A 17,016-nucleotide genomic window follows, 5' to 3' on the forward strand; every position below is an offset into this window, starting at 1 on the left:
CACATGAGTGCTGCCAGCATTGCTGCAGAGGTTGAAGACGTGGGAGGTCAGCCTGTCAGTGCTCAGACCATACGCCGCACACTGCATCAACTCGGTCTGCATGGTCGTCATCCCAGAAGGAAGCTGACGCACAAGAAAGCCCGCAAACAGTTTGCTGAAGACAAGCAGTCCAAGAACATGGATTACTGGAATGCCCTGTGGTCTGACGAGACCAAGATAAACTTGTTTGGCTCAGATGGTGTCCAGCATGTGTGGCGGCGCCCTGGTGAGAAGTACCAAGACAACTGTATCTTGCCTACAGTCAAGCATGGTGGTGGTAGCATCATGGTCTTGGGCTGCATGAGTGTTGCTGGCACTGGGGAGCTGCAGTTCATTGAGGGAAACATGAATTCCAACATGTACTGTGACATTCTGAAACAGAGCATGATCCCCTCCCTTCGAAAACTGGGCCTCATGGCAGTTTTCCAACAGGATAACGACCCCAAACACAACCTCCAAGATGACAACTGCCTTGCTGAGGAAGCTGAAGGTAAAGGTGATGGACTAAACCCAATTGAGCATCTGTGGCGCATCCTCAAGTGGAAGGTGGAGGAGTTCAAGGTGTCTAACATCCACCAGCTCCGTGATGTCATCATGGAGGAGTGGAAGAGGATTCCAGTAGCAACCTGTGCAGCTCTGGTGAATTCCATGCCCAGGAGGGTTAAGGCAGTGCTGGATAATAATGGTGGTCACACAAAATATTGACACTTTGGGCACAATTTGGACATGTTCACTGTGGGGTGTACTCACTTATGTTGCCAGCCATTTAGACATTAATGGCTGTGTGTTGAGTTATTTTCAGAAGACAGTAAATCTACACTGCTATACAAGTTGTACACTGACTACTCTAAGTTATATCCAAGTTTTATTTCTATAGTGTTGTCCCATGAAAAGATATAATAAAATATTTGCAGAAATGTGAGGGGTGTACTCACTTTTGTGATACACTGTACATGCACAAATGCTACTTAAAACTTTACTGTGCAAAAAAGAAGCCTTATGTTAACCATGTCCAGAAGTGGCGTCGACTTCTCTGGGCTCGGAGGCATCTAGGATGGACCATCACACAGTGGAAACATGTATTGTAGTCAGATGAATCAGCATTCCAGGTCTTTTTTTGGATCAAAGATAAAAATGACCATCTAGACTGTTATCAGCAACAAGTCCAAAAACCAGGGTCTGTCATGATATGGGGCTGTGTTAGTCCCCTTGGCAAAGGTCATTTACACTTCTGTGATGGCAGCAATAATGCAGTAAAGTACATTGAGATCTTAGAGCAACATGTGCTGCCTTTAATACGTCATCTTTTCCAGGGACGGTCATGTATTTTTCAACAAGACAATGCAAAACCACATGCTGCACACATTACAAAGGCATGGCTGTGGAAAAAGAGGGTAGGGGTACTGGACTGGCCTGCTTGCAGTCCTGACCTGTCCCCAATACAGAATGTGTGGAGAATTTTGAAACGAAAAATGCGACAACGACGACCCCGTACTGTTGCACATCTTAAGGAAGAATGAGGCAAAATAAAAGCTGAAACACTAAATCACTTGGTATCCTCGGTGCCGAAACGTCTTTTAAGTGTGATGAAAAGGAATGGTAACATTACAAAGTGGTAAATGCATTACTGTCCCAACTTTTTTTGGAATGTGTTGCAGACCTGAAATGCAGGAATTGATGTTTATTAATAAATGAAATGAAGTTTCTCAGGTTCATCCTGTCTGCAATCAAATAAAAGTCAAAGTAATATAATATAATAGTACACATCTACTAACCAACCAGAAGAGAGGATGTTCCATTGGCACGGTGTAAGATGCTCATAGTGTAGTATGGAATCTTCATAGAGTCAGACACAGAGACAGAAGTGTTCAAGGTGGTTTGCTGAAGTTTATTTCTCTGAAGCATTGTACATCATTAAAATATTACTATTATGAGAGTTTTGGTTGGTTGGCCAAACTCAGATCCCTGCACTCGTCGAGATGAAATGAGTTTTACCAAACTGTGCATGTTTACTTTACTGAGTCTGAAGAAACATTACCTAATGCAGTTAAATTTAGATTGAAGAGGATTTATTATTGATTGAGTGTATTTGAATGGAAAAGAGTGAGAGATCGAGAAGCCATGCCATTCTTTTACCCATGACCTTTCTAAAACCACTGAAATTCTACACTGTGATTTATGTGAAAGATGAACGTTTGGTCCTTTTTAAGTTTTCAGTGAAAAAGCTCAGAAAAAAAATGGAATGCTCTTGGATATAGCCATATTTTTGGTGTTGCTGACAATCGCACAGTATATTAATTATTTTACTAATTGTTTCATTCATACATACAATATATGGCAGTGCAGGTTTCCATTCTAAGAAAAACACACGTCACATACGTTTTTTTATGTGCATTTTAAATGCTTAAAGGAACGTAGATAAGTCAGCATTAAGGTGATTATTAAATAATAGAAACATGTGCTGAAGTTAATATGGAAGATTTACATTTAAACCTTGGCTTAAGCGTCTTAAGTTGTATCTAAAACTCCACAGCTGTTTAACCTAATCTATGCAGTTAGTGGATGAATCATATCCATTTACGATTTTGGCTGCATCCCAAACATACATAGTACTGTTCCCTATTTCCAGCTCCCTATTACAACTCCTAGCATCCACCCCCCCTTCGACACGTTAAATAGTTGGATGCTTCTTTACACCAGCCAGCAGTGGATTCTTACAGTCAGTTCTTTGAGCGGTCCAAAAAGGTGGAAATCAGATGCTGTTAAATCCGGACTATAAGCTCTCTCTCAGTCTCTCAGACACGATCAATTACTACTCCTCCCGCACTCACCGTTTCCAACCAAAATATAAAAGTGTGGAAACTTTTTAAAGATTCCTCGTATGTGGTGGTGTCATGTTTTTAGGACTATTTTGACTATTTTGGTTAGCAGTAAGTGGTTTGGGACACAGCACAAGTTAGCGGGCCGAAAGCATTACATTACCCAGACATCACCCAGATATACCACTAATCTTTCTAGTTTGGTAACTAACTTTAGTTAGATAGCTGGCTTAATGCAGATTCCTGTGAACGCCTGTTTTTAGATTGGGTTCAAGCTCTATTAAATCTAGGCGACAAGCAATCTAATAAAAGTTAATAATTAAACAATCATCAGAGGTACCTTAAAAATCTGGGTTTAAAGTTGTGGTCAGTGGCTTTAATGTTTTCATGACCAAATTCTAAGCGTGATTAGGTTGGGAGAATTTAGAACGTGTGCAATTATTATGGATGGCATAAATATATCACAATGTACAGGCATACATGTAAACACTCTACACTTACAGATGAAGTAAAAAGTTTACATACACTTTTATGTTTTTAAGTCTCTTGGGTTTGTGACTAAATCTGCTGCGTCAAAAATATACACCCAGCGTACGAAATATTTGCTCATATGCCATTGGCTTGGTATCTCTGAAGTTATGACGACCACTGTTTTGAGTATTTTGTATTTATGGAGAACTGTTTGTACTGGAGGTTGCTTAGAAAATGCTTCATGTGACATCCTGACTTTTGAAATGCTTATGGCTCAGTTCTATGGGTTAAGTCAGCATTAAGGTGATTATTAAATAATAGAAACATGTGCTGAAGTTAATATGGAAGATTTACATTTAAACCTTGGCTTAAGCGTCTTAAGTTGTATCTAAAACTCCACAGCTGTTTAACCTAATCTATGCAGTTAGTGGATGAATCATATCCATTTACGATTTTGGCTGCATCCCAAACATACATAGTACTGTTCCCTATTTCCAGCTCCCTATTACAACTCCTAGCATCCACCCCCCCTTCGACACGTTAAATAGTTGGATGCTTCTTTACACCAGCCAGCAGTGGATTCTTACAGTCAGTTCTTTGAGCGGTCCAAAAAGGTGGAAATCAGATGCTGTTAAATCCGGACTATAAGCTCTCTCTCAGTCTCTCAGACACGATCAATTACTACTCCTCCCGCACTCACCGTTTCCAACCAAAATATAAAAGTGTGGAAACTTTTTAAAGATTCCTCGTATGTGGTGGTGTCATGTTTTTAGGACTATTTTGACTATTTTGGTTAGCAGTAAGTGGTTTGGGACACAGCACAAGTTAGCGGGCCGAAAGCATTACATTACCCAGACATCACCCAGATATACCACTAATCTTTCTAGTTTGGTAACTAACTTTAGTTAGATAGCTGGCTTAATGCAGATTCCTGTGAACGCCTGTTTTTAGATTGGGTTCAAGCTCTATTAAATCTAGGCGACAAGCAATCTAATAAAAGTTAATAATTAAACAATCATCAGAGGTACCTTAAAAATCTGGGTTTAAAGTTGTGGTCAGTGGCTTTAATGTTTTCATGACCAAATTCTAAGCGTGATTAGGTTGGGAGAATTTAGAACGTGTGCAATTATTATGGATGGCATAAATATATCACAATGTACAGGCATACATGTAAACACTCTACACTTACAGATGAAGTAAAAAGTTTACATACACTTTTATGTTTTTAAGTCTCTTGGGTTTGTGACTAAATCTGCTGCGTCAAAAATATACACCCAGCGTACGAAATATTTGCTCATATGCCATTGGCTTGGTATCTCTGAAGTTATGACGACCACTGTTTTGAGTATTTTGTATTTATGGAGAACTGTTTGTACTGGAGGTTGCTTAGAAAATGCTTCATGTGACATCCTGACTTTTGAAATGCTTATGGCTCAGTTCTATGGGTTAAGTCAAACTAGACTTATTTAAATAGACACATAAAAGCCATGAGCTGCAGTCGATCATAATCACTATCAAGGAGTTAAAATACCACGCCACAAACTGACACAAATGACATCAAATAATTTGCTGTGTGTACATTTGCAACCCAGCACATTTAGTACAGTTTTTGACAAAAATAAAAAACAAAAAAGAGGTGCCCAGGTGGCGCAGTGGGATATTGCGCTGGCACACCAGAGCTGGGATTCTAAAATCTCTGGCGCCCCTAGCAGGCACAATTGGCATCAGAGCCAGCAGCAGATAAAATTGGCCACTAATAAGGGAATGGGGTCTTCACTCCTGGTGCCTGTACAGAAGTGGAGGAACGTGGGGATGAGTGTGTGACTCTCCATGTGTAAGACTGACCTAAGACTGCATGAATAAGAAGGGCTCGGTGGACTGCACACGCATCAGAAGTGTGTGACAGAAAACTATACCCTCTTTGGATGCAACTGAGGTTCCCAGCAGCGGAAGACTAACTGGCTACGATAAATTGGGAGAATAAGGGAGGAAATGCATAAATAAGTAGTAAATAAAACACTGAAAAAGAAAACAAACAGCTGCAAACACCCAAAATCCCAGGGTTGCCATGATGTTATATATATAAAACATCATATATATGATATTATATATATTATTATATTATTATTATACATTATATATGATATATATAATATATATGATATATATGATGTTATATGTTATATATGATGATGCAGTTGTAGCCTAGCGGGTAAGGTACTGGACTAGTAATCAGAAAATCGCTCGTTCAAGCCCCACCACTTCCAGGTTGCTGCTGTTGGGCCCTTGAGCAAGGCCCTTAACCCTCAATTGCTCAGACTGTATACTGTAACAGAACTGTAAGTCACTATGGATAAAGGCATCTGCTAAATGCCAAAAATGTAAATGTCTCTTAGATGTATGTAATCTTTTGACTTCAGCTGTATGCAGTGCTATGCATACAGTTCCCCCTTATGCACATACAAGGGCCACAAGAGAAAGAAAGGGATTAATGATGAGATATATGGCTAAGTTATAGGTGTCTAATTCACATGGTTAGAAGAGCTTGGCTTTCTTCTTCATGTCATTACGCTTCCATAAAGGTAACTTGTCAAACTCCTGGATCGCCATCCCAAAGATCTCCATGAACATCTCTGGAGCTAGGTGACGCTAAAGGAATTGGGGGTGCAGGAAAAAATGGAAGAGAGCAGAGAAGTTATGACGATAGGAGGATAGTGGAAGATCAGCAGGTAATGCTGAGTTCACACCAGAGATGTTCACAAGTCACAAAATACGAGTCCGAGTCGAGTCACAAGTCTTTAGGCTAGAGTCCGAGTCAAGTCACGAGTCAATATAATATACACAAAACATATACTGGAAATGTAGTGTAGAAATAAACAAATAATATGTAAGTACAGATAAACAACAACAGATTAGCGACTGTATTTTGCCGTTTTACTACGTGCCTTTACTTTCCTAGGTACCAGTTAAAAGCTTAAACTGACGTTTTGTTTTCATTGCAAATTACGACACAGCGGTCAAAATCCCAAACACAACAAAAAATCCATAATATTGCTTACCTTAGCTTATGTTGTTCCAGATGCTATTATATTTATAACTTATATTCAGGGTAGTGTTAACTACACATTGAGTTGTGTCCTAATGACCAAATCATTGTTCTTCAATATTCCACCTTATTTGGATTAAACAGAAGCTTGCACTGTTTAGTTTTATTAGATTGATTGCCAATTACTCATTTATCTCAATCTGTTTACTTGTATGCAATAGGTGTGGCAAACAAGAGGTGTCTACATACTTTTGGCCTTAAAGTGTCTAATACAAAAATAATTGTTACCTCTAGTCTGGTTCTGTCCACATCTCGGAGCAGTTTACCACGGCCAGAGCTGGTGACAATAAGCATCTCATATGGATACACCTATAAAGAGAACACTACATCAGTTATCACTGAGCACTCTGGCGACTCCTTCTGTGAAGGTGTATTTTTGATCAGCCCTAGAACATATGGAGGACCACATTGCTCTTCCTGTATTCCTCCTCCACTCATGCCAGTGCCTTCACCAGATGGGAGAGGCCTCTGTTGTAGCATAAAAAGGCTATACCAAATTAAACCTTTCCTTCACTAGACACCATTTTAAAAAACTTTTACATGACATTTGTATACATGTTTATCAAGAGTGCTAATAATTCTGGACTGTAGGTGTGTTTTCTCTCTCATAGCACAAAAAAGAATAGTAGTATATGTATGCAGTATATGTAGTATATGTATAGATTGGATACTTGCTTTTGGTTCCAACATATTAGGCATTGAAACTCCTCTGTCCATTCTTCTGGTGGGCCGATGTCCATCCTGCAAGAGCTGAAAATTTACATGCAAAAACATTCTTTTTGTCCATATATTTACCTTAAATTTTTCCTATTGTTGCCTCAATTGTCATTGTAGTAGTCCAATTAGATGTACTTTTTTATTATGCATTTTCTCCCTTTTTTCCGCTCTGATTGAGGAGAACGAAGCTAACCCACGACCTCTCCGACACGTGGGCAGCATGCCGTATGTATCTTATCACCTACACTTTGACGAGTGCAGTGCAGCTTAGCGTTGTGTATGGAGAGACACACCCTAAGAGCACTCTTCTCTCATCTCTGTGTTGGCGCCACCAATCAGCCAGCAGAGCACCAGCACCATAATTGCACCAGTCATGAGAGAGAGACCCCATCTGCCTTAGTCCCGCCCATATCTGAACAACAGGCCAATCGCTGTTCATGTGGCCGCTCATCCTCAGCCGGCAGGCAGACCCGAGATTCGATACGATGTATTCGAGATCCCAGCTCTGGTTCCAGCTTGTGTTTTTACCACTGCGCCACCTGAGCGGCCCTCAATTAGATGTATTTAATGGTAACTAATGCATCATGTAACTAATGCATTACACTAAGAGTAGTTATGGAAAACCAAAAGTCAGGCTAGTGTTTGTACATACACTTGTGTGTGACATGTAAAAAATGCAAATAAAATGCAAATAAATTACATGTACTTTGATTTTTATTTCATCTGCTCTTTGAGATGGGCAACAAATGCATGAGAAAATTATAGAAATGTTTAAAAAAAAAAGTGTTCCTTAAAGGAAGATTGGAAGGGATTTGCATATTTCTCCCTCTACAGTGCATAATATCATTAAATAATTCAAGAAATCGGGAGGAATTTCAGTGCATAAAGGGCAAGGGCGCAAGCTTAAGCGTGATATTCGACCCCTTAGACGGCACTGCATCAAGAACCGCCACTCAACAATACCTGATATAACCACATGGGCAAGGGATTACTTTGTCATGCACTAAAATAAAGAGTTACATTCACAAATGCCACTTTACTGTGCAAAAGAAGCCTTATGTTAACCATGTCCAGAAGCGGCATCAAATTCTCTGGGCTTGGAGGAATCTGAGATGGACCATCACACAGTAGAAATGTGTGACAAGTGTGATAAATCAGTATTTCAGATATTTTTTTTTTAAAGAAATGGACCATCCAGACTGTTATCAGTAACAAGTCCAACAAGTGAGGGTCACTTCAGAATTCACTTCCTTTTAATACTGCCATAACATGTAATGTAATGGTAAATATGTAATGATTCACGTACCTGAAATTCTGTAGGAAAGAAAAACAAAAGCACATATTTAGAATATTTTACTTGATCTTGAATAGTAACAATATGCTGTGTAAACATTATATGGGCCAAAGTATGTAGACACCTCGTCTAACTATTGAGCTCAGGTGTTTCAACCACCCCAAGTGCTAACAGGTGTTCACACAATATGATACACCAACAAGGCATAACATTGTACCATCAATTGCAAGTCAGACCTTCTCATCCAGTGACTATCCTTAGAATTGTCAAAATGAGCACATATTTCAAAAATCACACTGTATAAAGTCTTTTTAGACAAGTGGCAGATGTCATAGACACATTTTAGACAAAGCCAACTATGGTTATATAACATGGTTTTGGAATGGGGTGTCCAACAGGTGTTGGTCAGGCATCTGCATACTTTTGACCATATTGTGTATATGTGAGAAGTACTAGTGTGTGCATTTGTTCAGAATAGGCATGATTAATAACTGACCTCGTCCTCCACTGGGGATGTCTCCATAACTATCATACTGTGTAAAATCAGTGGACTGAGGCTGCAGAATAAAAAAATAAGACAACAAATATATATATACTGTATATATATTTATTATATTTTATAAATCCACTGTTGCCAAAAAAAAGGCAGCGTTTAATAGAGACATGATAAAAGAGATATTGTCAGAGGATTTACAGTTTGCCATCTTTCCCCTAATCTAGTCGTATCCAATTACCCTGATTGCGTCACGCTTCACCTCTACCGATACAACCCTCCACTGCTGACTGAGGAACTTCGCACCGACTGCCTCTTTTTACCTGCACAACTCTGCTCAGGCGCCATCAATAAGCCAGCAGAGGTCGTAATTGCACCAGTTATGAGGAACCCTGGTCCGGCTAATCCCACCCTGCACAACAGCCAATCGCTGTTCATGTAGCCGCCCAGTACAGCCGGATGGCAGAGCTGAAATTCAATATGATGTATACGAAATCCCAGCTCTGGTGTGCTAGCATGTTTTACCGCTGCACCACCTGAGCGGCCATAGTTTACCATCTTTTTGGCAGGTGGGTAATCTGTGACGCACACCAACAGAACAGTACAAACCCAATTCCAAAAAAGTTGAAACGGTGAAATGTGAATACAGTGAAAAATAATGATTTGTAGACCGCCTTTAACAGGTATTCAGTTAAAATAGCTCAAATTAAAAGATATTTAATGTGTTACTTATTTACTGTTAACTGATTTTTGTAAATATACACCTATTCCTTATTTGATACATGCAAAATGTTAGGACATGGGCAGATTTAAACCAGGAACACTACAAAAGTTTTTGAAAAACCTTAAACAAATTATCTACATTCCATAATATTATTGAAGGATTCATAGAAGTCTCTCTCATAGAGGGCAGGCTTGTAACCCAATATTAAACACCTCTGAATAATAAGAGCCTAAGCTCCTCTGTGATTGACTGATGCTGATATGCTGAAGTGGAGTCATGTGCTCTCTCTATTTTGCTTTGTTCAAATTTTTTAAATGTCAGAACCATTTGCTTTGTCTTACTACTGGTCTAGGTGGTCTGTTTGAGTTCTTGTTTAGCAAGACTTTTGTTTGATATGATTATTTTAAACACCACTGGCAAACGGTATCATCAAAACACCAGTTGAGGAAAGATCTGGTGGAATAATGTATCATTTTTCTATTAAAGATTCACAGACTTTGAATGCAGAGTTGCAAAATATATGCCAAGACACACTAAAGCAGAAAATCTAAATACAGCCCTTACCCGATGCAGCCCATTTCGTCCGTACCCGGGAAGTGAGCCTGTTTTTGAAGGAGAATTGGGATCTGCAATTTCAAGAATATAATAAGTGATTATTAGTGGACAGAGTTGAGATTGAATACTTATGCAAATCCAAGACAAATCATAAGACTTAATAAACAAGGTTCAGGAAAAAAATAAAGCAATAAAGAGTGAATTGATTTCTGGGAAATGGACCCACCGTGACCCTGACCAGGAACATGAAAATAAATGAATGGAAGCACAACATTCCAGAAACCAATGCAAATGGCCTCAAAAAGCTCAGTAAATCCAAATACATTTAGCCCTATTTACCAATATGGTTAAAAGTAAGTGGACACCTGGCCATGACACTGTTGGACATCCCATTCTAAAACCATGGCCATTCATTTGAAGTTCCCTCCTCTGTCTCACACTTACTTTGCAACTATAACAGTCTCAGCTCTTTTGGTTTGTTTGTTTGTTTATTAGCATTTTAACGTCATGTTTTACACTTTGGCTACATTCATGAAAGGAACGGTAGTTACTCATTACACAAGGTTCATCAGTTCACAAGGTTGAACACAGTCATGGACAATTTAGTGTCTCCAGTTCACCTCACTTGCATGTCTTTGGACTGTGGGAGGAAATCGGAGCACCCGGAAAAAACCCACATGGACACAGGGAGAACATGCAAACTCCACACAGAAAGGACCCGGACTTCCCCACCTGGGGATCAAACCCTGGACCTTCGACCAGGACAGTGCTACCCACTTAACCACCGTGCCGCCAGCTCTTTTGGTAAGGAAGAATTTGACAGCATGTGTAAAGTCAGGCACTGATAATGGATGTTCCAGTGTTTCTTACATTTACTTTGACTTTTACTTGCAGACAGAATAAACCTGAGTTATTTCATGTTTTATCTGCTCAACTTCATTTCATGTATTAATAAACATCCATTCCTGCATTTCAGGCCTGCAACACATTACAAAAAAAGTTGGGACGGGGGCAATTTAGGGCTAATAATCAGGTAAAAAAAACTAAATAATGATGCGATTTTAAACAGGCGATGTCTTTGATGAGCAAAGATGGCCAGAGGATCTCTAGTTTGTCGAAAAATGTGTGAGAAAATGATTGAAATGTTTAAAAACAATGTACCCAAAACCTGTACCTTGCATATTTCTCTCTCTACAGTGCATAATATCATAAAACGATTCAAGGAATCGGGAGGTATTTCAGAGCATAAAAGCCAAGGGCGCACTCAACAATAGCTGATATAACCACATGGGTGAGGGATTACTTTGGCAAACCTTTATCAAGCACTACAGTACAGAGTTACATGCACAAATGCCACTTAAAACTTTGCTGTGCAAAAAAGAAGCCTTATGTTAACCATGTCCAGAAGCGACGTCGACTTTTCTGGGCTCTGAGGTATCTAGGATGGACCATCACACAGTGGAATGTGTATTGTGGTCAGATGAATCAGCATTCCAGGTCTTTTTTGAAAAAATAGACGGCGTGTGCTCCAGACCAAAGACCTAAAGGACCCTCCAGACTGTTATCAGCAACAAGTCTAAAAGACAGGGTCTGTCATGGTATGGGACTGTGTCAGTGCCCTTGGCAAAGGTCATTTACACCAAACCACCATAACCATGACCAGGATAATGCAGTTGAAAAGACAAACACTGTTGCCACCTGTTTGCAAAAAGTGTAACTAAAACACCTTAAGTCAATAATTTGGAGGAATTAGAACAGGGTGTCCACATCCTTGTTTACATTTACGAGTGATAATTAGATTTCAAAACTGACGCAAATGATTGGTTGTTTAAAATAAATGTTTTGCTTTTAAGGTGGTATATACCTGCATTTTCATTCTGCCTTTGTGCAGACAGACTTCGACCGTGACGCTCTCTAAATAGTTGCTTCTCCTTCTCCTCCTTTAAGATGAGCTTCCCAAGACCGGACTGCATCTGTACATAAACACATGGGTCAATGAGCAGGTTTAATCTTAAATAAGTAATAGTCTTTCATACAACATCAAGGTGGTGTAAGACCTTAGATTGTTGTGGATTTAGTTTTATATGTTCTCCACAGCTTTATAATGGACTAATCTGAGCTACCAAGGGTGATCTTTTATATGGTTCAATTTGGGGGCTCAGCTGACGCAGTGGCAAATTGGGATTCCACCGGGATCCAGGGTTTGAATCTTCATTGGTGCTATTGGCTGGATGGGCGCCTTCATAGGGTTGATAGGCTGTCTTAGGTGGGTGGATGCCCGAGGCCTTGCCGGTGAAACTGGTCCCAACAAGATTCTGATCAGGATAAAACAGTGGTAATGAAAATGAAAATTAAATGAAAAATATATTCATTTGACTGCATTTTTTTGTGCTGTGGACAGTCTGGAACATACTGATAGACCTTACAAAGACAAGCTGTTTTGATTGGAAAGTCATTAAAAACAGAAGATCCACTAATCCTACACACACATTCCTCACAACGGTGGGCAATTTAGAATGGTCGATCCACCCTCTGCATGATTCTGGAACAAGTACCTGGAGAAAAACCCAGGCAGACAGTAAACAAGTAACACTGAAAATATCAAACCCAGGTGCATAGGACCCATGTTACTATTCAGCATCTATTTTACCTGGTCCAGTGTGCCGCCCCTGGTAGAATTTTGTTTTGGTCATTAGGGTCATTTTGAAGTGACAAGTGATCTCTTTAAAGAATCATTTAGGTTCCACTTTAAAATAAGACTACCTTTATAAATGGTTTATAAATGGTTAATAATTTGTTTATTAAGGGTTATTAATTAGGTTGTAAATACCTTAAAAGTCATTAATAAGCAGTTATAAAACATAAATAGAAAAGGCAACAGGAACGTCACTTGCCAATAGTGAACCTACATCATTGCCAAATAGTGAACCCACATCAGTCTGTAATGTTAAACCTCAGATCTTGTCAGATACTTATCTTGCTTTGTCTTCTCTATCAGTCAGCATTAAACCTGTCAGCTTCATCACGTGTTAATAAGTTTAACTATTTAACCACCATGTTTAACCATTTAACCACCAACAGGATGCCTTTTTAGTCTTTAACAATACGATGGCATACATTGACATATGAAATGACTAAATTCACATTCTAAGGTCTTAGCAATATTTACTTTTACCTTGACATTTTCAGCATACTGACATCTTCCTCATGGTTAGCACAGGTATTGATTAGAAATAAAAGAAGCCCATCAGGATAACGAGAGCCAATCCAGGATGACCATTTGTGTACCTTGAGGGTGTACTTTTCTCCCTGGAATGCTGTCTTAAAGAAGATGCCACCCCACCCCAAGGATTACAATGGTACCTTCATGTTCTTTGTACATTAGCACCTGGTAGCCTTATAATCAATACCTGTGCCAACCATGAGGAAGATGTCATTACAGATTGATGTGGGTTCACTATTTGGCAAATAACGTTCCTGTTGCCCTTTCTTTATAACTGCTTCTTTATGCTTTATGCTTTATAACTGCTTATTAATGACTTATAAGGTATTAACAACCTAATTAATAACCCTTAATAAACAATTTTTTATCAACCATTTATAAAGCTTTATAAAGGTAGTCTTATTTTAAAGTGGAACCATCATTTTAAATGAGTATGAGTGTGCTCCTACCCTGGTGAGATGTTCTTCCTGAATTTGTCTGCGTTTCAGTTGTTCCTCCTCATCCTCCTCTCTAGACCTTCTTCTCCCTTCAGGACCTGTAATAGAATTAAGAAATGTCCCATCCTGTAATACAATACACCTTCATCAGACTTGTTGAAGTCTTATTTTGACTTAAAGGTGTGTTTTGCCAACATCACCCCAGAGTGGCCACTTGCAGCATATGAAAGGAAGGGTTAGCAGAAAGAAAGATACATTGTCTACACTGTATGGACAAAAATATGTGGACACATAACTATGAGCTTGTTGGACATTCCATTCCAGCTGCTCCTCCATTTTTAAAAATTTTTTTTTTTCTATTTTTCCCCACTTTCCCCCTAATCTATTTTTCTCCCCTAATCTTGTCGTGTCCAGTTACCCTGATTGCGTCCTCTATACTGATTCGACCCGCTGACTGAGGACGCCTCTCAACTGACATACTGTACGCCCCCTCCGGCACATACAGTCAGTACAGACTGCATTTTTCACCTGCACGAGTCGAGTTCATACACTGACGGGAACTGTGTATGGAAGGCCACACCCCCTTCAGCATTATTCCTCAGCCCTGTGCAGGCGCCATCAGTCAGCCAGCAGGGGCCGCAGTTGCACCAGTTATGAGGACCTATGATTTGACTTTTTTTACCCTCTAACCCTGAACAGCAGCCAATCGTTGTTCATGCTGCCACCCAGCCCAGTCGGAAAGGCAGAGCTGAGATTCGATACGACGTATTCGAAACCTCAACTCCAAACTAGCATACTTTACCGCTGCACCACCTTAGCACCTGCTCCTCCATTTTTGAAGATATAATTAAAGATTATTACCCGTAGTCCAGACCAGTCTCCCATTGAAAACATCTGCCACATTATAAACAGCAAAATTTGATAATGAACATTTGGCTTGCAATTAACATTCCAATTTTCCCATGGGTGTTCAGTTGGCTTTGATGTCTGGGATTTTAGGCCATTTAAGCTCCTCTACACCTAATTCATTAAATCATGTCTTTATGAAGCCTTTCATGGTCCACAGGGTGTCACGGCCATGCTGGAGAAGGATATGACCTTTTCCGAATTGTTTTAAAAGCATATCATTTATTTGCTATAATTGATTTTGCAGCAGTTAGCAAATCAGGGTAGGAATTAGTGAATAGTATCCCAATACTTTTGCCCATTTGGTGTATGAATTAATCAGGCAGTGGAATTTTTTTCTTCTGTATTTTTAATGTGACAATGAGGCAATCGGCAAGGGGGCAATTACTTTTTTACACCTCTGAAAATTTCATGTTAGGAAAATATTGAACAAAAATTGGGACGAAAGGAACTACAATATATGGCTAAAAGTATGTGGACAACTGAACCCAGTCTTGTTGGACATTTTAAAATTGTGCCATAATGTGTACCTAATATAATAATAATAATGCGTTAATAATAAGCGTCCAGTCTAATAATGGAAAACTTTACAATTCATCCATACAGCATTTAATAGGATTACGTTTGAGGCCTAAACACAATAATTAGAAGATGTGTCCACATACTTTCGAGACCATATATTATAGCTTGAAGTCTGTCTTTCTTTTAACAGTGCTTTAACAGCAGAAATCCCAGTGATTAGAAAAAAGTGTCCGAAAACCAGCTAGAAAGAAAGCCAGAACACTTTATTAGACCAATGTATTAAAATTGAAGGATGAAGGCAGCAGCAGTCAGCCAAAAGCACTGGGCAGGGCAAACAAGGTCAGGGTTCAGACATGTGGTACCTAGGGTGACACTTGTAGAAGGGCTCGGCCAGAACTCCATCTCTATCTTAGACATGTCGTCTGGACCGGGAGCAAAGGCTGAGGGGAATTTGGCTGATTTGATGATGTCTGCAGACTGCTGGGCAGTAATGGCGGCTGCATCTAGATCGATAAAGCAAGGGCACTTTTACCCATAAAGCAAATAAAAAATTGGACTAATTCATCTGCACTCTAACTTCAACAAGCCAGTTGGTAACTGTTGTTTGTTGGGTCTAAAATGACCTCAGTGGGTAGCACTGGCGCCTCAAGAAGGTTCTATTCCCAGGTGGAGCAGTCCGGGTCCTTTCTGTGTGGAGCTTGCATGTTCTCCCCATGTTCACATGGGTTTACTCCAGGAGCTTCAGTTTCCTCCCACAGTCCAAAGACATGCAGACAGGTTCATTGGAGATACTATAGTGCCCTTTGGTGTGTGTGAGTGTTTGTGAGTGTGCCCTGTGATGGACTGACGACCTGAATAGGATATAAATGGATAAATAAATTACCTTCATCAAATTAGTAATAAAGAGCTTTGCGGTTGGATGGTGGATAGGTAAGGGTTGGTAGTGGTGATGTCTTGGGGTTAGTTGACATTGTGACAAACTTAAACAGTGGCTTGAATGCTGTTAATTTATATTATTATTTATAGCTAATTGTACACAGTTAAGCTTTCCAGCTTTCCACATAATAAACTACATAGCCAAAAGTATGGGGACAGATCAATGTTTGCATTTGAGGGATTTAGCAGGACCTTTATGAGAAGCAACTTGCAATTATGACTGAATACAGTTCTCACAATTGAGGGATAAGGGCCTTATTCAGGGGCCCAACAGAGGCAACATGGTGAAGGTCAGGCAACCTTCTGATTACTAGTCAGTACCTTAACCACCATCAGTTTGTTGGACATCCCATTCCAAAACCATTGGCATTAACATAGAGTTGTCCCTCTTCTTTTGCACCCACGATTAAAGAGTGTGGGTGCTAGACAGGCCAGCCAGCAGTCCAGACCTGTCCTGAAAATGCCTTGCTTGGTTTTAATTTGGACCAAGTGGTGTCTTTAGTCATCAAACAAATGTTAAGAGTTGCTAATGGGAACCAAGTTTTTTGGAACATTATACAGGAGCTGAATTTGAAGCATTAAAAACATTAGGTAAAACTGTTGTAAGAAATGGATGAATGTTAATAAAAATATCAATAAAGTTAAGACGTATGGGTTGAAATATATAAAAGAACATAAGAGAATGGCACTATATGGGAAAAATTATGTGGACACTTTCTAATTATTTAGATAGATAGATAGATAGATAGATAGATAGATAGATAGATAGATAGA

The 17,016-nt window shown here is 39.5% G+C and overlaps 1 protein-coding gene across 1 annotated transcript in view; it reads right to left on the reverse strand.

Annotated features, from left to right (window-relative positions):
* Window positions 1–5,734: 5,734 nt before the first annotated feature.
* ablim1a (actin binding LIM protein 1a) overlaps window positions 5,735–17,016 on the reverse strand; it is a 61,578-nt gene continuing 50,296 nt past the window's right edge. The window contains exons 15-21 of the mRNA XM_062994946.1: window positions 13,891–13,976; window positions 12,083–12,191; window positions 10,228–10,289; window positions 8,943–9,003; window positions 7,111–7,193; window positions 6,664–6,744; window positions 5,735–5,978 (exon numbers count right to left, since the gene is read on the reverse strand). Coding sequence (XP_062851016.1) covers window positions 5,865–5,978; window positions 6,664–6,744; window positions 7,111–7,193; window positions 8,943–9,003; window positions 10,228–10,289; window positions 12,083–12,191; window positions 13,891–13,976 — 596 coding nt within the window. The 3' untranslated portion in view covers window positions 5,735–5,864. The remainder of the gene's footprint in view (window positions 5,979–6,663; window positions 6,745–7,110; window positions 7,194–8,942; window positions 9,004–10,227; window positions 10,290–12,082; window positions 12,192–13,890; window positions 13,977–17,016) is intronic.

This window comes from Trichomycterus rosablanca, chromosome 5 (genome assembly GCF_030014385.1).
Source record: "Trichomycterus rosablanca isolate fTriRos1 chromosome 5, fTriRos1.hap1, whole genome shotgun sequence".
In the NCBI taxonomy this organism is placed as follows: Eukaryota; Metazoa; Chordata; class Actinopteri; order Siluriformes; family Trichomycteridae; genus Trichomycterus; species Trichomycterus rosablanca.